Source organism: Pongo pygmaeus, chromosome 7, assembly GCF_028885625.2.
Source record: "Pongo pygmaeus isolate AG05252 chromosome 7, NHGRI_mPonPyg2-v2.0_pri, whole genome shotgun sequence".
Taxonomy (NCBI): domain Eukaryota; kingdom Metazoa; phylum Chordata; class Mammalia; order Primates; family Hominidae; genus Pongo; species Pongo pygmaeus.
In genome coordinates this window covers 154,043,135-154,064,651 of record NC_072380.2, presented here as the reverse complement: position 1 = coordinate 154,064,651, position 21,517 = coordinate 154,043,135, and the positions used below count along the sequence as shown (strand labels likewise).

At 47.9% G+C, this 21,517-nt stretch overlaps 1 protein-coding gene across 3 annotated transcripts in view; it reads right to left on the bottom strand.

Moving 5' to 3' along the window:
- DENND3 (DENN domain containing 3) overlaps positions 1-21,517 on the bottom strand; it is a 69,152-nt gene that overhangs the window by 39,821 nt on the left and 7,814 nt on the right. For all 3 annotated transcript variants that reach the window (XM_054498411.2, XM_054498413.2, XM_054498412.2), the window contains exons 3-8: positions 20,291-20,406; positions 17,088-17,209; positions 14,157-14,268; positions 7,475-7,594; positions 6,595-6,813; positions 2,443-2,564 (exon numbers count right to left, since the gene is read on the bottom strand). In XM_054498411.2, coding sequence (XP_054354386.2) covers positions 2,443-2,564; positions 6,595-6,813; positions 7,475-7,594; positions 14,157-14,268; positions 17,088-17,209; positions 20,291-20,406 — 811 coding nt within the window. The remainder of the gene's footprint in view (positions 1-2,442; positions 2,565-6,594; positions 6,814-7,474; positions 7,595-14,156; positions 14,269-17,087; positions 17,210-20,290; positions 20,407-21,517) is intronic.

Sequence of the window (21,517 nt, the reverse complement as noted above, 5' to 3'; positions counted from 1 at the left end):
GCACCGTGTGCGTTTCTATTCTGGAATTCTAACAAGAAGATGAGGACACAGGCAGAATCCTACCTTCCTGGGAGTGCTCAGAGCTTCAACACAGTCTCACAAAGCTCAGTTGTATTACAGAATGTCACACTCTAAAAGTCAAGGAAGCAGCTGTGGCTTACCAGAAAGAAACTGAGATGATTGGGAAAGCATGTGTCTCCTTCAAAGTTCACGCAGAGGATAGTTGCCAACAGAACGGCTGCTCAGGTGCCCTTGGCTGGGGAGGACAGCCCAGCGATTCCACAGCCCAAGCAAACAGAAACAAGCCTTGCCTGTGCGAGACCACCGCTTGGCTTTAAGGCCTTAGGGAATTTTTTAAGATGCAAGAACAATAATAAAGGTAGTTCTCCGGCCTGGTATGGTGGCTCACGCCTGTAATCTGAGCACTTTGGGAGGCCCAGGCAGGTGGATCACCTGAGGTCAGGAGTTCGAGACCAGCCTGGCCAACATGGTGAAACCCTGTCTCTACTGAAAATACAAAAATTAGTTGGGCATGGTGGCAGGTGCCTGTAATCCCGGCTACTCGGGAGGCTGAGGCAGGAGAATCGCTTGAACCTGGAAGGCGGAGGTTGCAGTGAGTCGAGATCATGCCACTGCACCCCAGCCTGGGTGACAGAGCAAGACTCCGTCTCCAAAAAAAAAAAAAAAAAGTAGTTCTCCTAAACATTTTTCAGAAACCTTCCAGGGAGAAGGAATAATCCACACCAAGGTAAGAGTCAGAAATCAGAAAAGCCAGGTGAAAGGCCAGGCCAGAAACCGTCCTCCTCCTTCCCACCCCTCCCAACGCAGACAAAGGAAGGCGAAGAGAAGAAAGGTGACTGCTGACCGAAATCCAGACTGCATCACAGGCTTCACCAGAAGCAAGTACAGCCCGGCTGTTTGCAAAAAGCCTAAGCGCTCCCCTCCCTCCAGCGTCGCCTCTACGACCGCACTCGGGGCCTGACTGCAGCTGGACCCCACAGGTTGTGAGGACTCAAGAGCAGGATTTCTCCTGCTATCATTGTATAAAATGCTGAAGGGAAAAATGAGCTCCACAGAGCAACCCCGAGGGAGCCCTGGCACCGAAGCTGAGTCACTGCTTGGGGCACGCCCAACACCTCCGTCCTGACGTAATTAGCAATTACACCTCCTCTCACCCTCCCCTGACCAAAGTCCCTGCCAAGCCTCTGCACCTCGACAGAGACCTCAGGGCCCCCAAAGCGTGAAATATTATTTGACCCTTATTGGAAAAAGTTTGCTGACGCCTGATCTAAGCCAATGAGGTTGAGTAACAGAGATGAAAGAAAACATAAACCATAAAAAGGTGTGAAAAAATTAAGTGCCAGGCCGGGCGCGGTGGTTCATGCCTGTAATCCCAGCACTTTGGGAGGCCGAGCTAGGCAGATTACAAGGTCAGGAGTTCAAGACCAGCCTGGCCAACAAAGTGAAACCCATCTCTACTAAAAATACAAAAAATTAGCCAGGCGTGGAGGTGCAATCCCATCTACTCGGGAGGCTGAGGCAGGAGAATCGCTTGAACCCGGGAGGCAGAGGTTGCAGTGAGCCAAGATTGCACCACTGCACTCCAGCCCGGGCAACAGTGCGAGATTCCATCTCAAAAAAAAAAAAAAAAAAGGAAAGAAAAAGAAAAAATAAAGTGCCAATACAGTGCCGGGAGTGAAAGAAATGGACAACTTCTAGCTCGGACAGAATGTGTCACGCCCATCAGAACCCAGCAGACAAAGTCATGGGGCAGGGGCCATGGCAGTCCTGTCATTAGTACACAGGCACTGCCCAATTCCGGGTATACGATGGGTATGCAATACACATCTAGTGAATGAATGAATGAATGGATAGGGAACTTCAAGGATCACAGGCACAGTATCCTGGGGCACAGCACAGAGGTTGGGTAGGTTTCCTGGGGGATGTGACTGTCTCTTGACTCAAATTAACATTCAGACGAGATTGGAATAAAGACAAATCACTTTCATTTCAAAATATTCATGGCCGGGCGTGATGGATCACGCCTGTAATCCCAGCATTTTGGGAAGCCAAGGTGGGCAGATCACTTGAGGTCAGGAGTTTAAGACCAGCCTGGCCAACATGGTGAAAACTGAAAATACAAAAATTAGCCAGGCACGGTGGTGGGCGCCTGTAATCCCAGCTACTTGGGAGGCTGAGGCAGGAGAATCGCTTGAACCCGGGAGGCAGAGGTTGCAGTGAGCCGAGATTGCGCCACTGCACTCCAGCCTGAACAACAAGAGTGAGACTCCATCTCAAAAAAAAAAATTCACAAATAATTTCCAAACTATAATATATAAAACATCTATCACTTATATAAAATTGGAAAAGATACTCGAAGTGGCAAATGCAGAATCTGAACAAAGACGGTCTGAAATCCATATTATTAATGTTTCCCGTTACCTCTGAATAAACGTCTGGGCCGCCAGGAGGGGGACATCAGGAATGTCCACGTTATCGTCCGTGGACTTGGAGTAGGTGATGCTCCCATGATCAATATTTATCAGAACTAAACCATCGGCTTCCTAGAAAACAAGGAATCATCTGTAAAGATTGACAGAAGAATCTCGGAATTTGTACACCTCTTTGAAAGCACATAAATATGTTTTAAGTTCACTAAGACAGTGTCATCATTAATTAAATGACCCTCTTTAGAATGCACACATAGGCTGGGCACAGTGACTCATACCTGTAATCCCAGCACTTTGAGAGATCAAGGCAGGCAGACTGCTTGAGCCCAGGAGTTTGAGACCAGCCTGAGCAACACAGTGAGACCCTGTATCTACAAAAAATTTAAAAGAAATTAGCCGGGTGTGGTAGCGCGTGCCTGTGGTCCCAGCTACTAGGGAGGCTGAGGCAGGAGGATCCCTTGAGCCTAGGAGGTTGAGGCCGCAGTGAGCCGAGATCACACCACTGCACTGAAGCCTGGGCAACAGAGCAAGACCCTGTCTCAAAAAAAAAAAAAAAATAATAATAATAATAATAATAATAATAATAATAATAAAATAAATGCACACATAGCCTCATATTTTCTACACAAAAATCTAGTATATATCATGAGCTACGTTAATGGGCTAAATTTGATTAAATATGACTTTCTCTTATTTTTCTTAATTGTGGTAAAATAAACATAAACTGTGTCAATGTAACTAATGTTAAGCGTGTAGCTTGACAGTGTAAGTGCATTCGAGTGGTTGTGCAAGCATCTCCCCCAGCCATCCCCAGAACGTTTTCATCATCCCAAAACTGAAACTGTCACTATCCAGCACAGCTCCCAACCTCCCCTCCACATGCCCACTAATCTGCTTTCTGTCTCCATGAATTTGACTCCTCTAGGGACCTCAAATGAGTGGATTCACGAACAGCATTTATTCTTTTGGGACTGGCCTATTTCACTCCACGTTGATGTCTGTGAGGCGCACCCATCTGTGGCATGTGTCAGAACATCCTTGCTTCTTCAGCCTGAATAGTCTGTTATTTGGAAAGACCACATTTTGCTTACCCATATGCCTTTCTCTTTCAGTGAAGATTCCAACACAGGCTGGGTGCAGTGGCTCCTGCCTGCAATCCCAAGACTTTGGGAGGCCGAGGTGGGTAGATCACCTGAGGTCAGGAGTTTGAGACCAGCCTGGCCAACATGGTGAAACCTCGTGTCTACTAAAAATACAAAAATTAGCCAGGCATGGTGGCGTGTGCCTGCAATCCCAGCTACTCAGGAGGCTGAGGCAGGAGAATCGCTTGAACCTGGGAGGCGGAGGTTGCAGTGAGCTGAGATTGTGCCATTGCACTCCAGCCTGGCAACAAAAGTGAAGCTCCATCTCAAAAAAAGAAAAAAAAAGATTCCAATACATGTTGTTGACAAGGTTTCTCCTACCCTGGAACAAACACTGCATGTACTACTTTTTGGGAGTCTTGGAGGGAGCATTCTAGAACTCCAGTGAGGGCACCACCAACCTCCAACATCCACTGTGTTGGCTCAGCTCCCCAGCCAGCTCCACCCCTCCAAGCACCAGAGCATGGGCAGGGGCCTGGGCTAAGAGACCACACAGCTCTGGAATATTTGAGATATGCACATGATGACTTGGAGAGGCTCCTGTGACAGAGTACACAAATACTGAGTCATGCGCCCGAGCCCTGCACTTTAACAGCCCCGGAATGCGATGCCAGGTTCCTGGGGAAGGCCCCGACTCCCCGGCTCTCATTCTGGGCCCCGCCCTTTAGAGTGCAGTTCAGGTGGCTACATGAAATATGCACAAGCATATTCTTGGCCTCAAAACCTTACAAGGCAAATACACAAAAAGCTAAAGCAGCGAGGCACACAGCTGGTCCCGTGGACGTGTTAACGCCCAGCGTCTTTGGGAGACACAAGTGTTTCATGGAGGCGCATAGGGTCACTGCCAGCTCCTTCCTGCAGATCCCACCGCCAGCCACAAAACACAAAAACAAAACACCGAAACAAATCCAGAAGAGCAGCTGCTTCTCCTGAGATCTTTCCCAACAGGTGAGTGCCTCAAAGGTGTCCCCCACTGCTGACTGGAACTGCTAGGTTAACATGTGGAAAAAAGTTGTCCTCCTAAAAGAGCCTGAAACACAATTTTGTTCCCCTAATGACTAAAAAAAGAAACAACTTTAAACTTCACAACACAGCTTATTTTCTCCCCGTCTGCGAGGCGGGATGGATGACGCTTTTCCGTTCCTTCCACAGAGGTCTGCCTGGCCTTTTCCTGAAGTGTGTTTTCCCCAGTGAGTCACTCGCCTTGGCAGGAACACACAAGCACTGTTCTCCCCCGCAGCGGGGACCCTGGCCGGGCCCAGCCAACGGGCCCTTCCCAACACTTGTGAGGGAAGCATCTGGAGCCTGGGATTTGCTTTAAAATGCTCTGGGAAAAGCGGGGCTGGGGGTGACTGCGAAGCTGGCAACGGGCTGAAGACTGTGAGAGGCGCATGACACATGCTGTGTTCTTCTATTTTTGTGCACACTTAGAAATTTTCAAAAGGGGGCAAGGCATGGTGGCTCGTGCCTGTAATCCCAGCACTTTGGGAGGCCGAGGTGGGCGGATCACTTGAGGCCAAGTCTTTGAAACCAGCCTGGGCAACATGGTGAAACCCCATCACTACTAAAAATACAAAAATTAGCCAGGTGTGGTGGCACATGCCTGTAGTCCCAGCTACTTGGGAGGCTGAGACAGGATAATCACTTGAACCCGGGAGGCAGAGGTTGCCGTGAGCCAAGATCACACCACTGCACCCCAGCCTGGGCAACAGAGCGAGACTCTGTCTCAAAAAAAAAAAAAAGAAAGAAAGATATTGTTCAAAATGGAAAGTTAAATGTAAACCTACCCTGTACGAACCACCAATAACACAGGAAAAGATGCCCAACATCATTCGTCACCAGGGAAATGCACATCAAACCACAGTGAGATACCAGCTCCTCCTCACCGGCGGCGGGGAGGGCTGCAATTAAAACAGCAGACAACAACCAGCGCTGGTGAGGACATCAGGAGAAGCTAGAACCCTCGTACTGCTGGTGGGAGTGTAAAACAGCATGGCCGCTTTGCGAAAACAGCTTAGCAGTTCCTCAAAGGGTTAAACAAAGAGCTTTCTTATGACCCAGCAATTCCACTCCTAGGGACACACCCGAGAGAAACGAAAGCACACATCCACACAAAAACTTGCACACAAGTGTTCAGAGCAGCCAAAAGGTGGAAACAACCCACACGGTCATCACCGAACAGTATGATGAAGATTTTATCACGATGACCTCATTGTGAGTGGATGAACAAAATTCGGTCTATTTATACAATGAAACTCCAGTTAGCAATAAAAATAAAGTGCTGAGAGATGCTACCACGTGGAGGAGTCTCAAAACCATGATGCGAAGTGGAAGGAGCCAGATGAAAGGATAGTGCATGGAGCGACTCTGTTCCCACGAGAGGTCCAGAACCGGCAAACCCAGAGAAAAAGCGCATGGGTGTGGCTGTCAGGCCCTGGGGGCTGACTGCTAATGTGTGATGAAAATTTCCCTTCTAAAATTGGACGGCGGATGATTGCACAACTCTATAAATATCCTAAAACCCACTGAATCATACATTTTAATTGGGTAAACTTTGAGGTATGTAAATTGTATCTCAATAAAGCTATTTTTAAAAACCAAACACAGTCCGCCTCCTGGCATCATCGCAATATTTAGCACAAATCCATCAGCTCACCGACTAAAAACATGCCGTGTCAGATCCACAGAGGGGTTACAACAGCACCACCTATGAGCACCTGCGGCAGGCCCAGTGCTAGCTACTGCCTCACTCAGCCCTCACCGGGACAATGAGGCAGGCACATTCACTGTCCTGTCTCCACTAGGAGACTAAGGGGTCCCGGGTTCGTCACAGGACAATGACACAGTGAGGGAACAGCCACTTCCCACGGTACCCATGACCTCTCTGCAGCACACACAGACCCCGCCTTCACCGAAGAGCACTTTCAGACGCATCTTCCCATGTGCCCCCGGGATGGACTCACAGGAATTTAGCATTCCAAATCAAAGGTTCGCTACCTAACCTTGCTGACTTCTTCGAAGTGGTCGAGATGGCAGCCCATGAGGAAGGACGTGGGGGCCATGACGAAATCCAGCATCTGGTCCGACAGGATGGGCACGAAGGGGTGCTGCCACTGCAGCGGATACAGGTAGGCCATGAAGCACTCGGCGACCAGCGTCAGCAGAGCCCAGTCCGAGGAGAAGAAAACGATCCGCTGTTCTGTCAGGATGCATGTCAGGATCTGAGGGGAGAACCCGCCGCACTGAGTACACACTTTTAAAAAAAAAATACAGACAGGGTCTCGCTGTGTTGCCCAGCCCAGGCTGGAGTGCAGTGGTGTGATCATGGCTCACTGCAGCCTTGAACTCCTGGGCTTAAGCAATCCTCCCGCCTTGGCCTCCCAAGTGGGTGGGACCACAGGAACGTGCCTCCACATCCAGCTCATTTTAAAATTTTTTTGTAGAGACAAGGTCTCCCTATGTTGCTCAGGCTGGTCTCAAACTCCTGGCCTCAAGCAATCCTTCCACTTCGCCTCCCAAAGTGCTGGGATTACAGGCATGAGCCACCGCACCCGGCCCATGCACACACTTCTGATTCAGTACAATAAACAGAAAATGCTCATAAACACACCACCCAACCAAACCAGACTGACTGCGTGCTCTTCCCTGGTCCCTCAGCTCCATCTGCCAAACAAAAGCCACCTGAGACTCTGCAAAGGGTGCCATTTGCAAATATCATGCACTGTAGGGAACGTTGGCTTTAAAAAATAATAACAAACATTTCGAGTATACCAGTCGGTGCATTGTGGAATAAATTCGCATCTTCATCATCTCTGATCATTGCTCTGATGCCCCACTAAGCCAGGGAACACAAGACGCGCTCGCCAGGGCGGGGCTGCATACCTGTAGCACCTTCTCAGGCCGGAAGCACAGCAAGGGCAGGTGAAGGTCCAGGTCCAGGATGGGGCTTTCGGGGTCTGCTCGGGCGGGAAACACAATCTGAAGCGACTTCATGTTAAATACCTACAACAACCAGTTCCCATCATTAGTTCAGAGAGCTGCTCCGGGCAGAGGCTGACATGCACTACAGTCACTATTTCGGTGCCCAGGGCATCAGAGTTAGAAAACATTTCTGAAGACACTGGCTGCCACGTTAAATTTTGCAGAATAACCAAATGGTCTAGAGATATACAGAACTGCCGATAAAGGCTCAAACATAAATTAAGTACTTAATGTCTTTTTCTAAGTAAGCCGAAATTCCTTAAGCTCTAATTAATCAGCAAACTACTCATTGTCTAGACAGAGATAAACTACAGAACAGATATTTGTCCCAATAAACACAAATTCTAAATCAAACATGTTCAAATTATTCTTAAGTATTACATATTCTTTTTAGTTAGTGTATGCTATGAACTCTCTTTTAATAGCTTTGACAATTTAATAGTCGAAGCTCCTTCAAGACATGTGCGTTTAAAATTTTAAGAAAGACGTTTTTCTAAATGTATTACTTTGGAGTCACACTTCAGTTCCAATTCTGTATTCACAGAATTGCTACTGAGGCACGGCTGGACTTAGCGGAGGAAATCCAGAGGAGAAGGTTCAGTTCCTTCACTGACGGAGGGCTTCTGAGCCTGCCAGGAAATGGGCTGCGAACAGCGAGTTCCTGCCACCCGGGTGCTGGCACGTGGGAGGCCCTCAGGAAATGCTGGGTGCCCGGCTCGGCACCCGAAGCTCCAGGAAACGAGCGGAATGGACGGATCTAAGTGTAAGCAAAGCACAGGGAGACAGAGAGGAGAGACGTGATCAGAGCAGACAGCTGAGACTCCATCAAGGGAGCGCCTGGGAGGGTGAGAAATCAAGCGAAGCAGGGAGCCGGGGGGAGAAAACAGGTCACAAACAAGGTCTCCCATGGCCCTGCTTTCTCCCAGTCACCCAAGTCTGTATTCTAAGCACGCCTGCACACGAGAAACTGAAAACAAGAAAAGGTGGTAATTTCTTGGTGGTGGGGACACCAGCGTTGCTTCCTAACAAGATGCAGGTCCTTGAATGACGTCGTTTTGTTATAATGTTGATGAGAAAACAGAATCGCGTCCCAGCAGGGGGCACCTTCACATTCTCCTCTTGCCCGTGCCCGGCTAGGTTTTCTCCAGGTCCTCCTGAAACCCAATGGGCACATGTGGACAGGTCCCGGTGTGAGCAAGCGTGGGAGAGCATGGGATTGGCCCTGTCATGGGACAGCATCCGGCCAGGGCTGGTTCCCGCCTTGGCCCTAAGCTGCCGGGATGGCCTCCGTCCACCCTCAACCCTGAACTGCAACCAGGTAAATGATGTTCTTCCTTACTTTAATTAATTGTTCTTAAATGTGTGTACAGCTCCCATTTACTTCAATGTTTAATATCAGAAGTGCTTTGGGTCTTTATTTAGAAGTTTGGTGCTTTTTTATGACCAGTAGTATGCCATAGGAACTTAACTCTTGTCTGCATCAATTAGTTTATGGTGAAATTGATTTTGTGACCCAGGGCTTAATGTTGCAGTTTCTGAGAACCTGCCAGCCACACTGAGGACCTACTGTGCTTGGGTCTCTTTGCTTTCTTGTTACCAATTTGACTACAGAAGCAAGCCATGTTAAAAAGAAGGCAAATTCGGCCGGGTGTGGTGGCTCATGCCTATAATCCCAGCACTTTGGGACGCTGAGGCGGGCGGATCACCTGAGGTCGGGAGTTCAAGACCAGCCTGATCAACATGGAGAAACTTTGTCTCTACTAAAAATACAAAATTAGCCAGGCACGGTGGTACATGCCTGTAATCCCAGCTACTCGGGAGGCTGAGGCAGGAGAATCACTTAAACCCAGGAGGTAGAGGTTGCAGTGAGCCGAGACTGCGCCATTGCACTCCAGCCTGGGCAACAAGAGCGAAACTCCTCTCAAAAAAAAAAAAAAAAAAAAAGGCAGATTCATTTATGTGAATAAAGTTCTTTCATGTAAAAGAAAAGAAATCAAAGTCAAATTATCCAAGTTGTGGCACAGTATTAATAATTGTCAAGTTTACATGAAACATTTTCAATATTTCAAAAAACAAATGTGTCAACCAGCTATCCAATTAAAGATTAAAAAAAAAAAACAAATACAAATGCTAATCACTCCACCAGCCTTTGGCTGGTCTCAGGCGCATGCTGGAGGTTTTCCAGCCTATAATATTCATACTCTCTGAAGTGGGCTGTTATTTCACCCACTCCATAGATGAAGAGACTGAGGAGAGAGATATTTAAGGTAAACAGTTTCCAAATCTCAGCTTGATTTGAGCCCCAGGAAAGAACAGGTGTCACATACAAAGCAACATAGAAAATGACTCAGGTACAGTACAAGAGAAGAATATGTGTGTGCATGTGTGTGTGATTTTGCACATCCAATTAAGCCCAAGATTTGCAAAGCAAGTAAAATCAGTCCCGCTGGCAGGCAGGAAAAGGCAGGTGAGCACAGAGTGGGGCTGTTTCTAGTCTTTGCTCTGCTCCGGCTGTTGGTCCATGCACCATCAGAGGAAGGCGGCTGAACGGGAACCAGGGAATCAAGGCACAGGGCACGGCTCTGTCCTCTACTCCCTGTGCCACGGGGCCCCCTCCCTCCTCCCTCCTTTCCACCAGCATAGATCAGAGATAACCCGGACCAGAAGTACTGAGGAACGCACACACATGCATTCAAAACACAAGACCCATCTCACTACTGCTCTCTAAAACAGCCTCTAAGCTTGCAGTGGGTTCTAGAAAATACAGCTGGGTTGGCTCCTGCATCAGATGAGAACCTTGGCCTACACTGACCTCTTGGATTTATTCAAAACAATAAACATTCATGTATGACATTCCCTAAAACAGATCACAAGCATTATACCAACTTAGAGCCAGTAGCTAATTAGACTTGGTATGGGAGAGCTGCACTGAGTCAAGCCCGATACAGACTGAGTCACTCATTCAGACACACGCACGGGACACAGATCAGTGGGCACTGACTGGCTAACACAGGAATCCGAGGCATCCCTGCACACGCTTGTCCACCACACAGCTCACTGCTGGGCAGCTCTGTGCGGGCCCGGCTGTGAGCCCTGGATATGCCGTGCTGGGTGTGGCCTCTACCTTCGTGCAGCTGAGTCTGATGGGGGAGACGAACATTAAACAAAAACACATGTACAGAAGCCCTAATTACAAACTGTGCTGTGCCCTGCGGGATGAGAACTGGGTGCTATCGGAGAGACAGGGAGTTGGGGTCACTCAGAGAAGATGATCCGAAGACCTGACGGCTGAGAGTGACCAGAGATGAGCCACAGCTGGCCACAAGAAAATGGAGGAAACAGTGTTTCTGGAAACAGCGTGTGCAAGGGCCCTGTGGCGGCACCTTCAGGGGATGGACAGGAGTCCAGTGAGGCCAGAGATCAGCACGCCAGGGGGAGTGGCATAAAACAGAGCTGGCCAGTGAGACAGGGTCCAGGCTGCAGGACTGAGGAAGGCAGACGGTGAGAAACCATTGTGGGGCTTGGGGAAGAGAAGCAAAGCCCAATGTCCACATGTTAATAATCTCTGCAGCCACTATGCAGAGGACAAATGGAAGGGTCAAGAATGAACCAAAGCAGACAGGCCAGTGGTCCCCAAGTCACGCAGCGGGGAGCAGCTGGTGTCCCAGAACGAAGTGGAAGCAAGGAAATGGGCAAACTGGAAAGGAACGCTGAAGGTAGTCCGGCCAGGCTGAGTGATGGATGGAATGGGTGAGGGAAGAGCAGGCCGGCGGCAACCCTCAGTCACCTTCCTCATGGGTGCATCGAGATGAAGGAGCCAGGAGACGCGGAGCAGCGCTGGGAGTGCTACGCGCGCATTCCTTATGTTCAAAGGCCGAGAGAAGCTCATTACTGCTGACCCTGAAGCTGCTCTCAAGTCAGAGGTCTGGCTCTGTTCACAGATCTCACAGGCCCTCAGTAAATACTTGCTGCGTTTACAGAACAAGAACATAAACTTTGATTATTTCACTGCACATACTGTTGACAAGAAAATGCCAACCATCCACATAAAACACGCGGCCGATAAACATGCCCTACAAAGGCTTCTGGGAGCAGAGCTGACGGAGACGGGCGGCCTGCTCTGCATCTGGACTGGAATGCACCGGCAGGATTTTCCACCCAGCAGACTGCTGGGGTTGGGGTAATGTTAAAAACACACATTTTAAGCTCACAATCATGTGTCTTCTGATAAGAGAAACTTATTTTTTCCATCGTCAGTAAAGAAAAATGTAGAAGATCAAGATTAATACGTATAATCTTTCAGAGGACTAGCACAGTGAAACTGAATCGACATTTACTAAACATTTTGAGACGTCTGACAGGTGTCTATTAAAGGAAAAAATAAAAAGCAGCATCCTAAGTACGGTTAAAATTAGTTTGGAACATGCTGAGTCAAACGGGTTTCTTCACATAGCTGAGCAACCTGACATGTTTCTCAACAAACAAAAGGGGAAGGTGGCCAGCCACATCTCCAGCTTCACTTAACCCCAAACCCTGGGTCTTGAAATCGCCAATAACATCTCTCAGAAAAAAAACCAGCCTGGGAAATGTTTGCCTGTTCATTAAATAACACAGCACTACATCTAAGAGTAACAAAAAATATAAAACCAGTTACTTCTCATTAATCACACTGTACAAGAGAAAACACTAACAAATGAAATACAATATCCAGGGCGGGCGCGGTGGCTCACGCTGTAATCCCAGCACTTTGGGAGCCCGAGATGGGTGGATCGTGTGGTCAGGAGATCGAGACCATCCTGGCTAACAAGGTGAAACCCCGTCTCTACTAAAAATACAAAAAATTAGCCGGGAGTGGTGGCAGGAGCCTGTAATCCCAGCTACTCTGGAGGCTGAGGCAAGAGAATGTCTTGAACCCAGGAGGCGGAGCTTGCAGTGAGCCGAGATCACGCCACTGCACTCCAGCCTGGGTAACAGAGCGAGACTCCGCCTCAAAAAAAAAAAAAAAAAAAAAAAAAAAAAATATATATATATATATATATATATAGAATATTCAATATTAAAGACAAATAAATAAATGAAAAATCTGTAATTTGAATAAATTCTTCTACAAAAGGATTCAGGTTTCCATGTATTATCTGCATAGGGAGCTATGAACTGACATGCTAACCACTGAAGTGCCATGACATATTACTAGCTCTGTTTATCACAGGCCACTCTGCAAAACTCAAGTCTAAATATTTAACTTTTCACCTTTAGAAAGAGTATATAAAATGTTCCCATAAGGACCTTGAGAAACATAATTTAAGCACAGTGTTAATGGAAAAACCAAACTCTATCAAATATTTTAAAGGGGTTTATTCTGAGTGACCGTGGCCTAGGGAACAGTCTAAAGAGTGGTCCCCAGAGGGCCAAGTTACAGTTTGGTTTTATGCATTTTACAGAGACAGGAGTGACAGGTAAAGACATACATCAGTCCATGGAAGGTTGAGGTTGGTTTGGCCCAAAAAGGTGGGGCATCTCGAAGAGGAAGGAGGGTGTAAGTCATAGGTGGGTTTTAGGGATTCTTTACTTGGCAATTGGTTGAGAAAGATGAGCTACTGTCTAAAGATCTGAAGTCAGTGGGAAAGAAGGCCTGAGTCAAGATAAGGGGGTGTGGGGCCGAGGCCCTTGTTACATAAATGAAGCCTCACAGGTGGCAGCCCTCAGAGAGAAGAGATGGTGAATGTCTCTCTTCACACTTTAAAGGTGTCAGGCTCTCAGTTCATCTCTCCTAGATCTGGGAAAGGCCTAGGAAGGCAGGCCTGGCTGCATGAATAGATTCTCTACAGATGCAAATTTCCCCCACAAAAGACAGCTTTGCAGTGCCATTTCAAAATATGTCAAAGAAACATATTTTGCAGTAAAATACTTTGATTTTCTTCAGGGTCTGCTATCTGTCATGGATGCTATACCAGAGTCAGGTTGGAAAGTAAGCTACATTATACCTGTTTAAGGAGCTCTTATGGTTTGTAGGGAGTGACTTAACCCTTGCTTTGTGTGACCTTAGGTTTTGTTCATAATTTGGAATCTCATGGCCACGGAGAGTCTGTTCTGTCAGTCTTAGGATCTCCATTTTAACCTAATGCTGGTCAGCTGTGCCTAAACTCCAAAAGGGAGTGGGCATAACAAGGCGTGTCTGACCTTCCTTCCTGTCATGGCCAGGAATTTCATTTTTAAGGTTTTTCTAGGGTCACGTTGGCCAAGAGGGAACCTGTTCAGTCAGTAGGGAGGCTTAGGATTTTAGTTTTAGTTTACAACCCTATACACAAACACCCCATACACTCACGCAAGAGGGAGAGGGTATAACCAGGCGTGTCTGACCTCCTTTCCATTCTGGCCATTCTGTTTTTTGGGTTTCTCTGAGGGCCCCTTGGCCAAAAGGGGGTCCAGTCAGTCAGCTGTGGGGAGGCGGGGGAGTTAGGATTTTATTCTAGATTTACAACAGCTAGAACTTCAGAAAGAGTTGTGAGCATTTACATTATCTTCAATATCTTACTTTTACTATTTGCAAAGAAAAAACAATATAATTTCAGATATACTTTACCAAATGGAGTGGTCCAGGTGGTGGGCTGGGTATTAAAGACAGCTTCGCAGCAAAATCTTTTATATGATTGTCCACTTCAAAATCTTTACAGAGCTTTAGATGAGCCAATAAACTGAAATTCAAAACACAAAACTCAAACCGCAAAATAAAGATGAGAACACAGTTGTCATCCTTAGCGTTTCTAATCACACTGGAATCTCCCCAGGGTCTGCAGCAGCAGCTCCAGGACCTTTCACCCAAAGCAGAGTCACCAAGCTGCTGGATGACAGCAGAGTGGCCCCAGGTTGGCAGTAGTGCCTGACAGGTGGCACAAAGGGAGGTATACTTTGGAAGGGGAAGGCCTGGTCATGCTCTGTTTCCTCATCTGGGTGCTAGTTACATGTGTGTGTTCAATTTGTGGGAAATCAGTGGAATTTGTGCGTTTTTCTGTATGTGTGTTTTACCTCGGTAAGGAATAAAAGAACAAACACCTGGAAGGAGAGTGCTTGAAAAAGTCTGTTTCCAAAATGGACTCTGACTTTTAAAGTACTGTATACAATTTAAAACTATAAGAGGGGTGGGTGCGGTGGCTCACACTGTATTCCCAGCACCTTGGGAGTCTGAGGCGGGAGAACCACTTGAGGCCAGGAGTTCAAGACCAGCCTGCGCAAAACAGTGAGACCCCCGTCTCTACAAAAAATTTAAAAATTATCCTGGTGTGGTGGTGTGTGCCTGCAGTCCCAGCTACCTGGGAGATGGAGCTGGGAGGATCACTTGAGCCCAGGAGTTTGAGGATGCAGTGAGCTATAATAGCGGCACTGCACTACAGCCTCAGTGACAGTGAGACCTTGTCTCTCAAAAAAATTTGTAAATGAAAATTAAAATACCCAATGTAAATGACGAGTTAATGGGTGCAGCACACCAACATGGCACATGTATACATATGTAACAAACCTGCACGTTGTGCACATGTACCCTAGAACTTAAAGTATAATAAAAAAAAAATTTAAAAAAGACTACCCATACTCTGATTCCCAAAACACAACTAAATATATTCTTGCCCATTTTTTGTCCACGTGGAGACATATTTTGCATATTATCACACTAACAGAACCAATTTTTTTAAAACTACAAATTCATGTTGTCATACTGCAATTTGAATTTCTGTCATTTGCCTCTTCTAGCTGTATTCTGTTTCCGTATTTCGCCCCTTCTAGTTCTGATCACACAGCGATGGGCAATGAGAAAGAAAGAAGCATGAAAATGAACACATTTTCAAGTTAAATATGTGTTTGCATTAATGTCTAGCAGGAGGATATCTGTTGCCAATCACACTATGAAAGGTCAATTGCTGAATAAACACACATAACATCGACCAGGAGGCGGAGAAAACACCTCCTTTCTTCCTGTCTTCCAAGGGCATCTGTCTGGCGACCACCCATTCATTTCAGCTAACAAAAGGTGGAAATAACCATCTACATTTTACAGAAGAGGAAACTAGAGATTAGTGAAAACGCTGTTTACCTTCAAGTAATGAAGATCATCAGTTAGTAAATAAAAAGGGACCATGTCCAGGCTTATCATTCTGTCACTTCCTGGGCGCTGGTGACAGACATTCAACAAACATGCATATGCTCAATTCACCTGCTCATTGGCTACGACCAAGTCACCTCTCTGTTCTCAAAGATAGTTTATGTCTATGGCAATAAAATGTAGGCTAGACCCAAACTATGTCCAAAAGCCAGTTATATTTTAAGAAGTAAAACACTAAAGTGCTGGGATTTGAATTACGAGTCATTGATTTGAACAGTAAGGTTCCTGCTCACTCTCCATGGGGCTCGTCCCTCTGGTCAAGGCAGAAGGTCTCAAATGACTGTGCTTTGCAAGAAGCAAGAACAGCACCAATTCAGCGATTTGCCATGGCTCATTCTCCAGCACGATGACACAAAAGGGAACTGTTGTTAACTGCTTTCTCCTCAGCTTTTAATCAAACAAGTACAAATTCTAAGACTGTAACTTTATAAGACTCAAAAGAAACGGCTCCGTGCACAAGTGCCCACTGGGACTGACCATGTCTGAACTCGGGCTGCAGCCCCCAACGTCACAAAAGCATCCTTTGATAACGAGAGGCCACTGGGTTCTACACGATGTCTTTCTGATTTTTCAAAAGTTCTTTACGTCCTCAGCCTTTCTACTCACCATCAGCAGGGAGACAGTTACAGATGCTACAAAACAAGATGACAGGGTCTTGCTCTGTCACCTAGGCTGGAGTGTGGTGGTGCAATCACAGCTCACTGCAGCCTTGAACTCCTAGGCTTAAGCCATCCTCCTGCCTCAGCCTCCCCAGTAGCTGGGACTACAGACACACACCACCATGCCCAACTAGTTTTTAAATTGTAGAGACAGGGTATTGCTATGTTTCCCAGGCTTGTCTCAAACCCCTGGGCTCAAGCAGTCCTCCCATCTTAGCCTCCCAACATGCTGGGATTACAGGTGTGAGCCACCACACCCAGCCAAGGTCATCTTTAAAATGTCAATAAAACTCATTGCAACAAACAGCAGCCTCCTAATATTCTCAGCTAGGAAAAGAGTTTTTCCTAATATATGCCTTTTTGTGAAAAACTAAACACAATGAAAATCCTGCACATCAACCTTACTTCCAACAGTGTGACTTTATCCCTTTCCTACCATGCCACTACCGTATGTTACCAGTCACAGAGAAGAGCGCCTGCTGCCACACCCCCCTGCCCACTGCCCCCAGCCTTAAGCAACAGCCTAAGAGGCACAGAGAACTGCCCCTCCTACTGCCCCCAGCATCCGGTCCCCTGGCTCACCAGGAGAGGAACAGAGAGCTGCCCCACCACCACCTCCAGCCCCCTGGTCCCTTGGCTCACCCGGAGAGGCACAAAGAGCTTCCCCCCACCACCCCTGGTCCCCAGTGTCCCAGCTCACCAGGAGAGGCAGTCCTTGAGGGAGTTGTAATAGGGGAACCTGGAGACCACGCACACCGCGAAGGGCACGAAGCAGCCAGGACGCTCCCAGTGCGTTTTGCCATTGTAGAAACAGTACTCATCCTACATGAAAAGCAACAGCAACATGGTCACCTCCCCACCTTGGCAATTCCAGTATCTGTTTCCAACTGGGTCACGTTTCAGCACAGAACAAGCTGAGAGTCCACCATCCCCACCCCTGCAACGCGTCCAAGCCAGCACCGGCCCTCCGGTCGAAGTCTACAGGGTCCCTATTTGGTGCTTGCACCATTTGAGGTGCTGAGGCTACAAAGAGCAAGATGCATTCCCGCCCCAGAGAAGCTGACAGCCTTGAGATAAGAGGAACACACGATTAGAACACAGTAAGACCCAAGACACACAAAGGACTCTGCTTTACAAGGGGAGAAAATGCAGGAGCCACGCACAGGAAGCAGCACCCACATGTGCCCAGGAGGACGGAGCAGGAGAGGCCTCAGCCTGTGTGGGAGCCACAGCCGCAGGGTTCTAGAAGACCCAGCACACTGTGGAACCTACAAGTGGCAATGTATTTGGGGCTCACCAACTGGGCTCTGGGGAAGTGTTGTTAGTTTGGGGTTTTTTGTAGGGATGGAAGGGCATGATGATAGCTTCAGTGTGAGAACTTGCTGAATTTAGGGTACTTATAAGATATCCAGGTAAAAGGAGACATTAGCAAACAGTCAGCTACATCATTTGTCTATCTAGCAAAATTTAATAAACATCCACTTTTCTAGGGTCAGTCTACTCAAGTTCCAACCCTGCCTGCTGTGTCATCTCAGGCAGGTCTTTTAACCTCCCTCTGCTACCATTTCCTCATCTGTCATTTCCCAACCTCATTCGTTGTGGTTAGGATTAAATGAATGACTACACAAAGTGCTTACGTCATGCCTGGTGCTGCACTGCTCACACGCGCGCGTGGCTGCTGCTGCTATTGTTACAGTAGCCCGGGAGGAGCTGGAGCTACCCAGACACAATATGGTTCCCACCCTCAAGTCACGTAGTGTCGGTGGAAAGGCAGAGGAGAGTGTATGAGAGGGGCTAGGGCTGTGTTATCAATAGAACGATAGTTGGGGGCTGGGCATGTAGCTCACACCTGTCATCCCAACACTTTTGGAAGCTGAGGCAGGATTCCAATAGTTCAAGATCAGCGTGGGCAACATAGCAAGACCTCATCTCTACAAAAAATAAGAAAAATTAGCTGGGCATGGTGGTGCCCACCTGTGGTCCCAGCTACTCAGGAGGCTGAGGTGGGAGAATCACTTGAGCTAGCCCTGGAGTTCAAGGCTGCGGTGAGCCGTGATCACACCACTGCACTAAAGCCTGGGTGACACAGCGAGACTGTCTCAAAAAAAAAAAAAAAGAAAAAAACGATAGAGCGGTCATCTGGATACATGGTGAAGAAGGAGAGATGAGTGCTGTGGGGCCTGCGGATACCCCGAAACTACACAGCTGCTGGGAAGGCAGGAGCGGGACCAGGCATGCGCACGCCAGGCCGGCACAGTGGGAACAGTGGCATCTGCTGTACTCATGCACATCAGAGGGACTGCTCCTTTTTTTTAACATGTATTATATTTAATCATAATGAAAACAACATGTGCATTGCTCCTGGTAAGTGTTATTTCACAAGCAAACTCCCAAGGTGCTTTTGTGAAAGATCCAACATTGTGGATCCTTTCTCATCTGGAACACTGGCTATGTGGAGGGGAACCTTCCTCTCACCCCTCCATTAACATAACCCCGGCAGAAAGGCCTGGGGCTGCTGGCAGCCAGGTCACAGAGGCGGACACTGGTCCCCTGCATGCACTGCCCAAGATCTGACCTTGGTTCTGCTCTTGGCACACCGTGAAAATGACCTCTCCCAGAAACATAAGATTATGCATTCAGAGCATCAAGTAGTACGTTTTGCTCCTGCATATTCATTAAGAACATCCGGGCCTGTCTGTGCTGCCCCATGAGCTTACAGGGACAGAATCCATGTGATTATACCTCACGCCTCCCAACACTCAATGTCACATGTGTAAGCACGCTTCTACCAACAAAGAAAACACGTGCCCTGGGCTCTGAGGGAATCCAGGCCAGCCACTTCTGTCGACTGCATGGAACTCACAGACTTCCCTTCATGGCACCAGGGCACCTAGACTAAGGCTCTGGCTTGCTTTTTGCTTCAGGAAACCCTCTAGACGTGTGCAGCTGGTCACCCTACACCTTTGGATACATCATTTCCCCTACAAGTTCCCCAAAGCCCTGCTGATTCACACACACGGCCCTACCCAGACAACACTCCCAATATGTGTGACAGACGTAATGTGCTGTAAAGTCTAAACACCAATCGCTCACACCAAAGACAAAAGGTGGAAACAACCCACAGGTCCATCGACGGATACATGGAGAAATCAAATGTGGTCCATCCAAACGATGGAATGTCACTCAGCCATAAAAGGCTACGGGGCACTGACACATGCGCCCGTGCACACGTACATCAAAACATGCTGAGGGAAAGAAGCCAGACAAGCAGGCCACATGCTGTACGAGTCCACTTACACGAAGTGTCCAGAATAGATACATCCAGAGACAGAAAGGGGATTAGCCACCGGGCGCAGCGCTCACGCCTGTAATTCCAGCACTTTGGGAGGCCGAGGCGGGTGGATCACCTGAGGTCAGGAGTTCGAAACCAGCCTGGCCAACATGGTGAAACCCCGTCTCTACTAAAAACACAAAAATTAGCTGGGCATGGTGGTGCGCACCTGTAATCCCAGCTACTCAGGAGGCTGAGGCAGGAGAACCCCTTGAACCCAGGAGGCGGAGGTTGCAGTGAGCTAAGATGGTGCCACTGCACTCCAGCCTGGATGACAGAGCAAGACTCCATCTCAAAAAAAAAAAAAAAAAAAAAAAAAAGCAAGCAGATTAGCCATCGCCAGGCAGGAAGAGGAAGCGGGACTGAAGGCTTAATGGTATGGGGTTTTCGGGGATGATGAAAACGTTTTGGACCTAGACATTGGTAGTGGTTGCACAATGCTGTGAATGTACTTAATGTTACAGAACTGCACACTTTAAAATGGTTAGAATGGTGAATGTTGTGTTATGTGTATTTCACCATAATAAAAAATCTAAACTCAATTTCAGAGGGGAGTAATGGGAACCACCTACGTGCAGGGGCCGGTAGTACTGGGCCACCACGCCGTAGGTCCTATTCCCGCAGACATCGGTCAGCACCAGGAAGTGGACGCAATCCTCCTTAGGTTCAGTGGCCACGCACACACCCCCTGCAGGCAGAAAGAGACAGAGAAGAATCCTGTTCTTGCCATGTGGCCTGGGTTACCCACGAGCTGATTTCTTCACAGTGTTCAGGACACACCTCCACAGTTAGCAGTGGCGGTGCCTTCATGTCCAAGGCGAGTTCATTCTTCCGATCACGCTTCCGGCCGTCTATCCTCCCTGAGTCCCTCCCCACGCAGCAATTTCTTTACAAGCTCTCAAGCACCTGCTAGCCAGTGGCAGTGCTTGCTGGGCACAGCCGCCCATCTGGCGCCTGTCCCAGGTTTATAATCCCTGTAACCAGGAAATAGCACCAAGTTCTGAGGTGGGTGCTTATGCTAGGTGCTTCGTCTGAGTTTCCTGCCTCGGCCATTTTACCATTCCTGAAGACCACTGGAAAAATAACGCCCCAAAACGCAAGCTCACCTGTTAACTGGAACTGGTGAGCCTGGGGACTAAGTGCAGGCCTGTGCTTCTTCCCCCAGTGAAATGGAAAACAGGAGGTGGAAGGGGGAGGCTCAGGCACGCTGGGGGTGGAACCGCTGCAGATGAACTGGGTGTATTTTTAATCCATCTGCCAACCACTGCAAGACTTCATTTTAAGTCAAAGGGGAAAAGCCTTGAATGCACAAGGAACAAACGGTTTTACCTGGCAGTTCACACAGACTCCCTTCCAGGACTCAATTCTCCAAAACACCGGGACCGCACTCAACGATTTACATTTCCTTCAGCTTTAAAATCCCCAAGGTAGGTCGAGCACGGTGGCTCACGCCTGTAATCCCAGCACTTTGGGAGGCCAAGGCGGGTGGATCACTTGAGGCCAAGAGTTCAAGACCAGCCTGGCCAACATGGTGGAACCCCATTTCTACTAAAGACACAAAAGTTAGCCGGGCGTGGTGGTTGGCACCTGTAATCCCAGCTACTTGAGAGGCTGACACAGAAGAATCACTTGAACCCAGGAGGCGGAGGATGAAGCGAGAGGAGATTGTGCCACTGAACTCCAGCCTGAGCGACAGAGTGACGCTCCGTCTCATAAAAGTAAATAAATAAATAAATAAATATAAAAAATAAAAAAATCCCCAAGATTAAGAAAACTAAATCCCACAAGAGGAGGCAGTG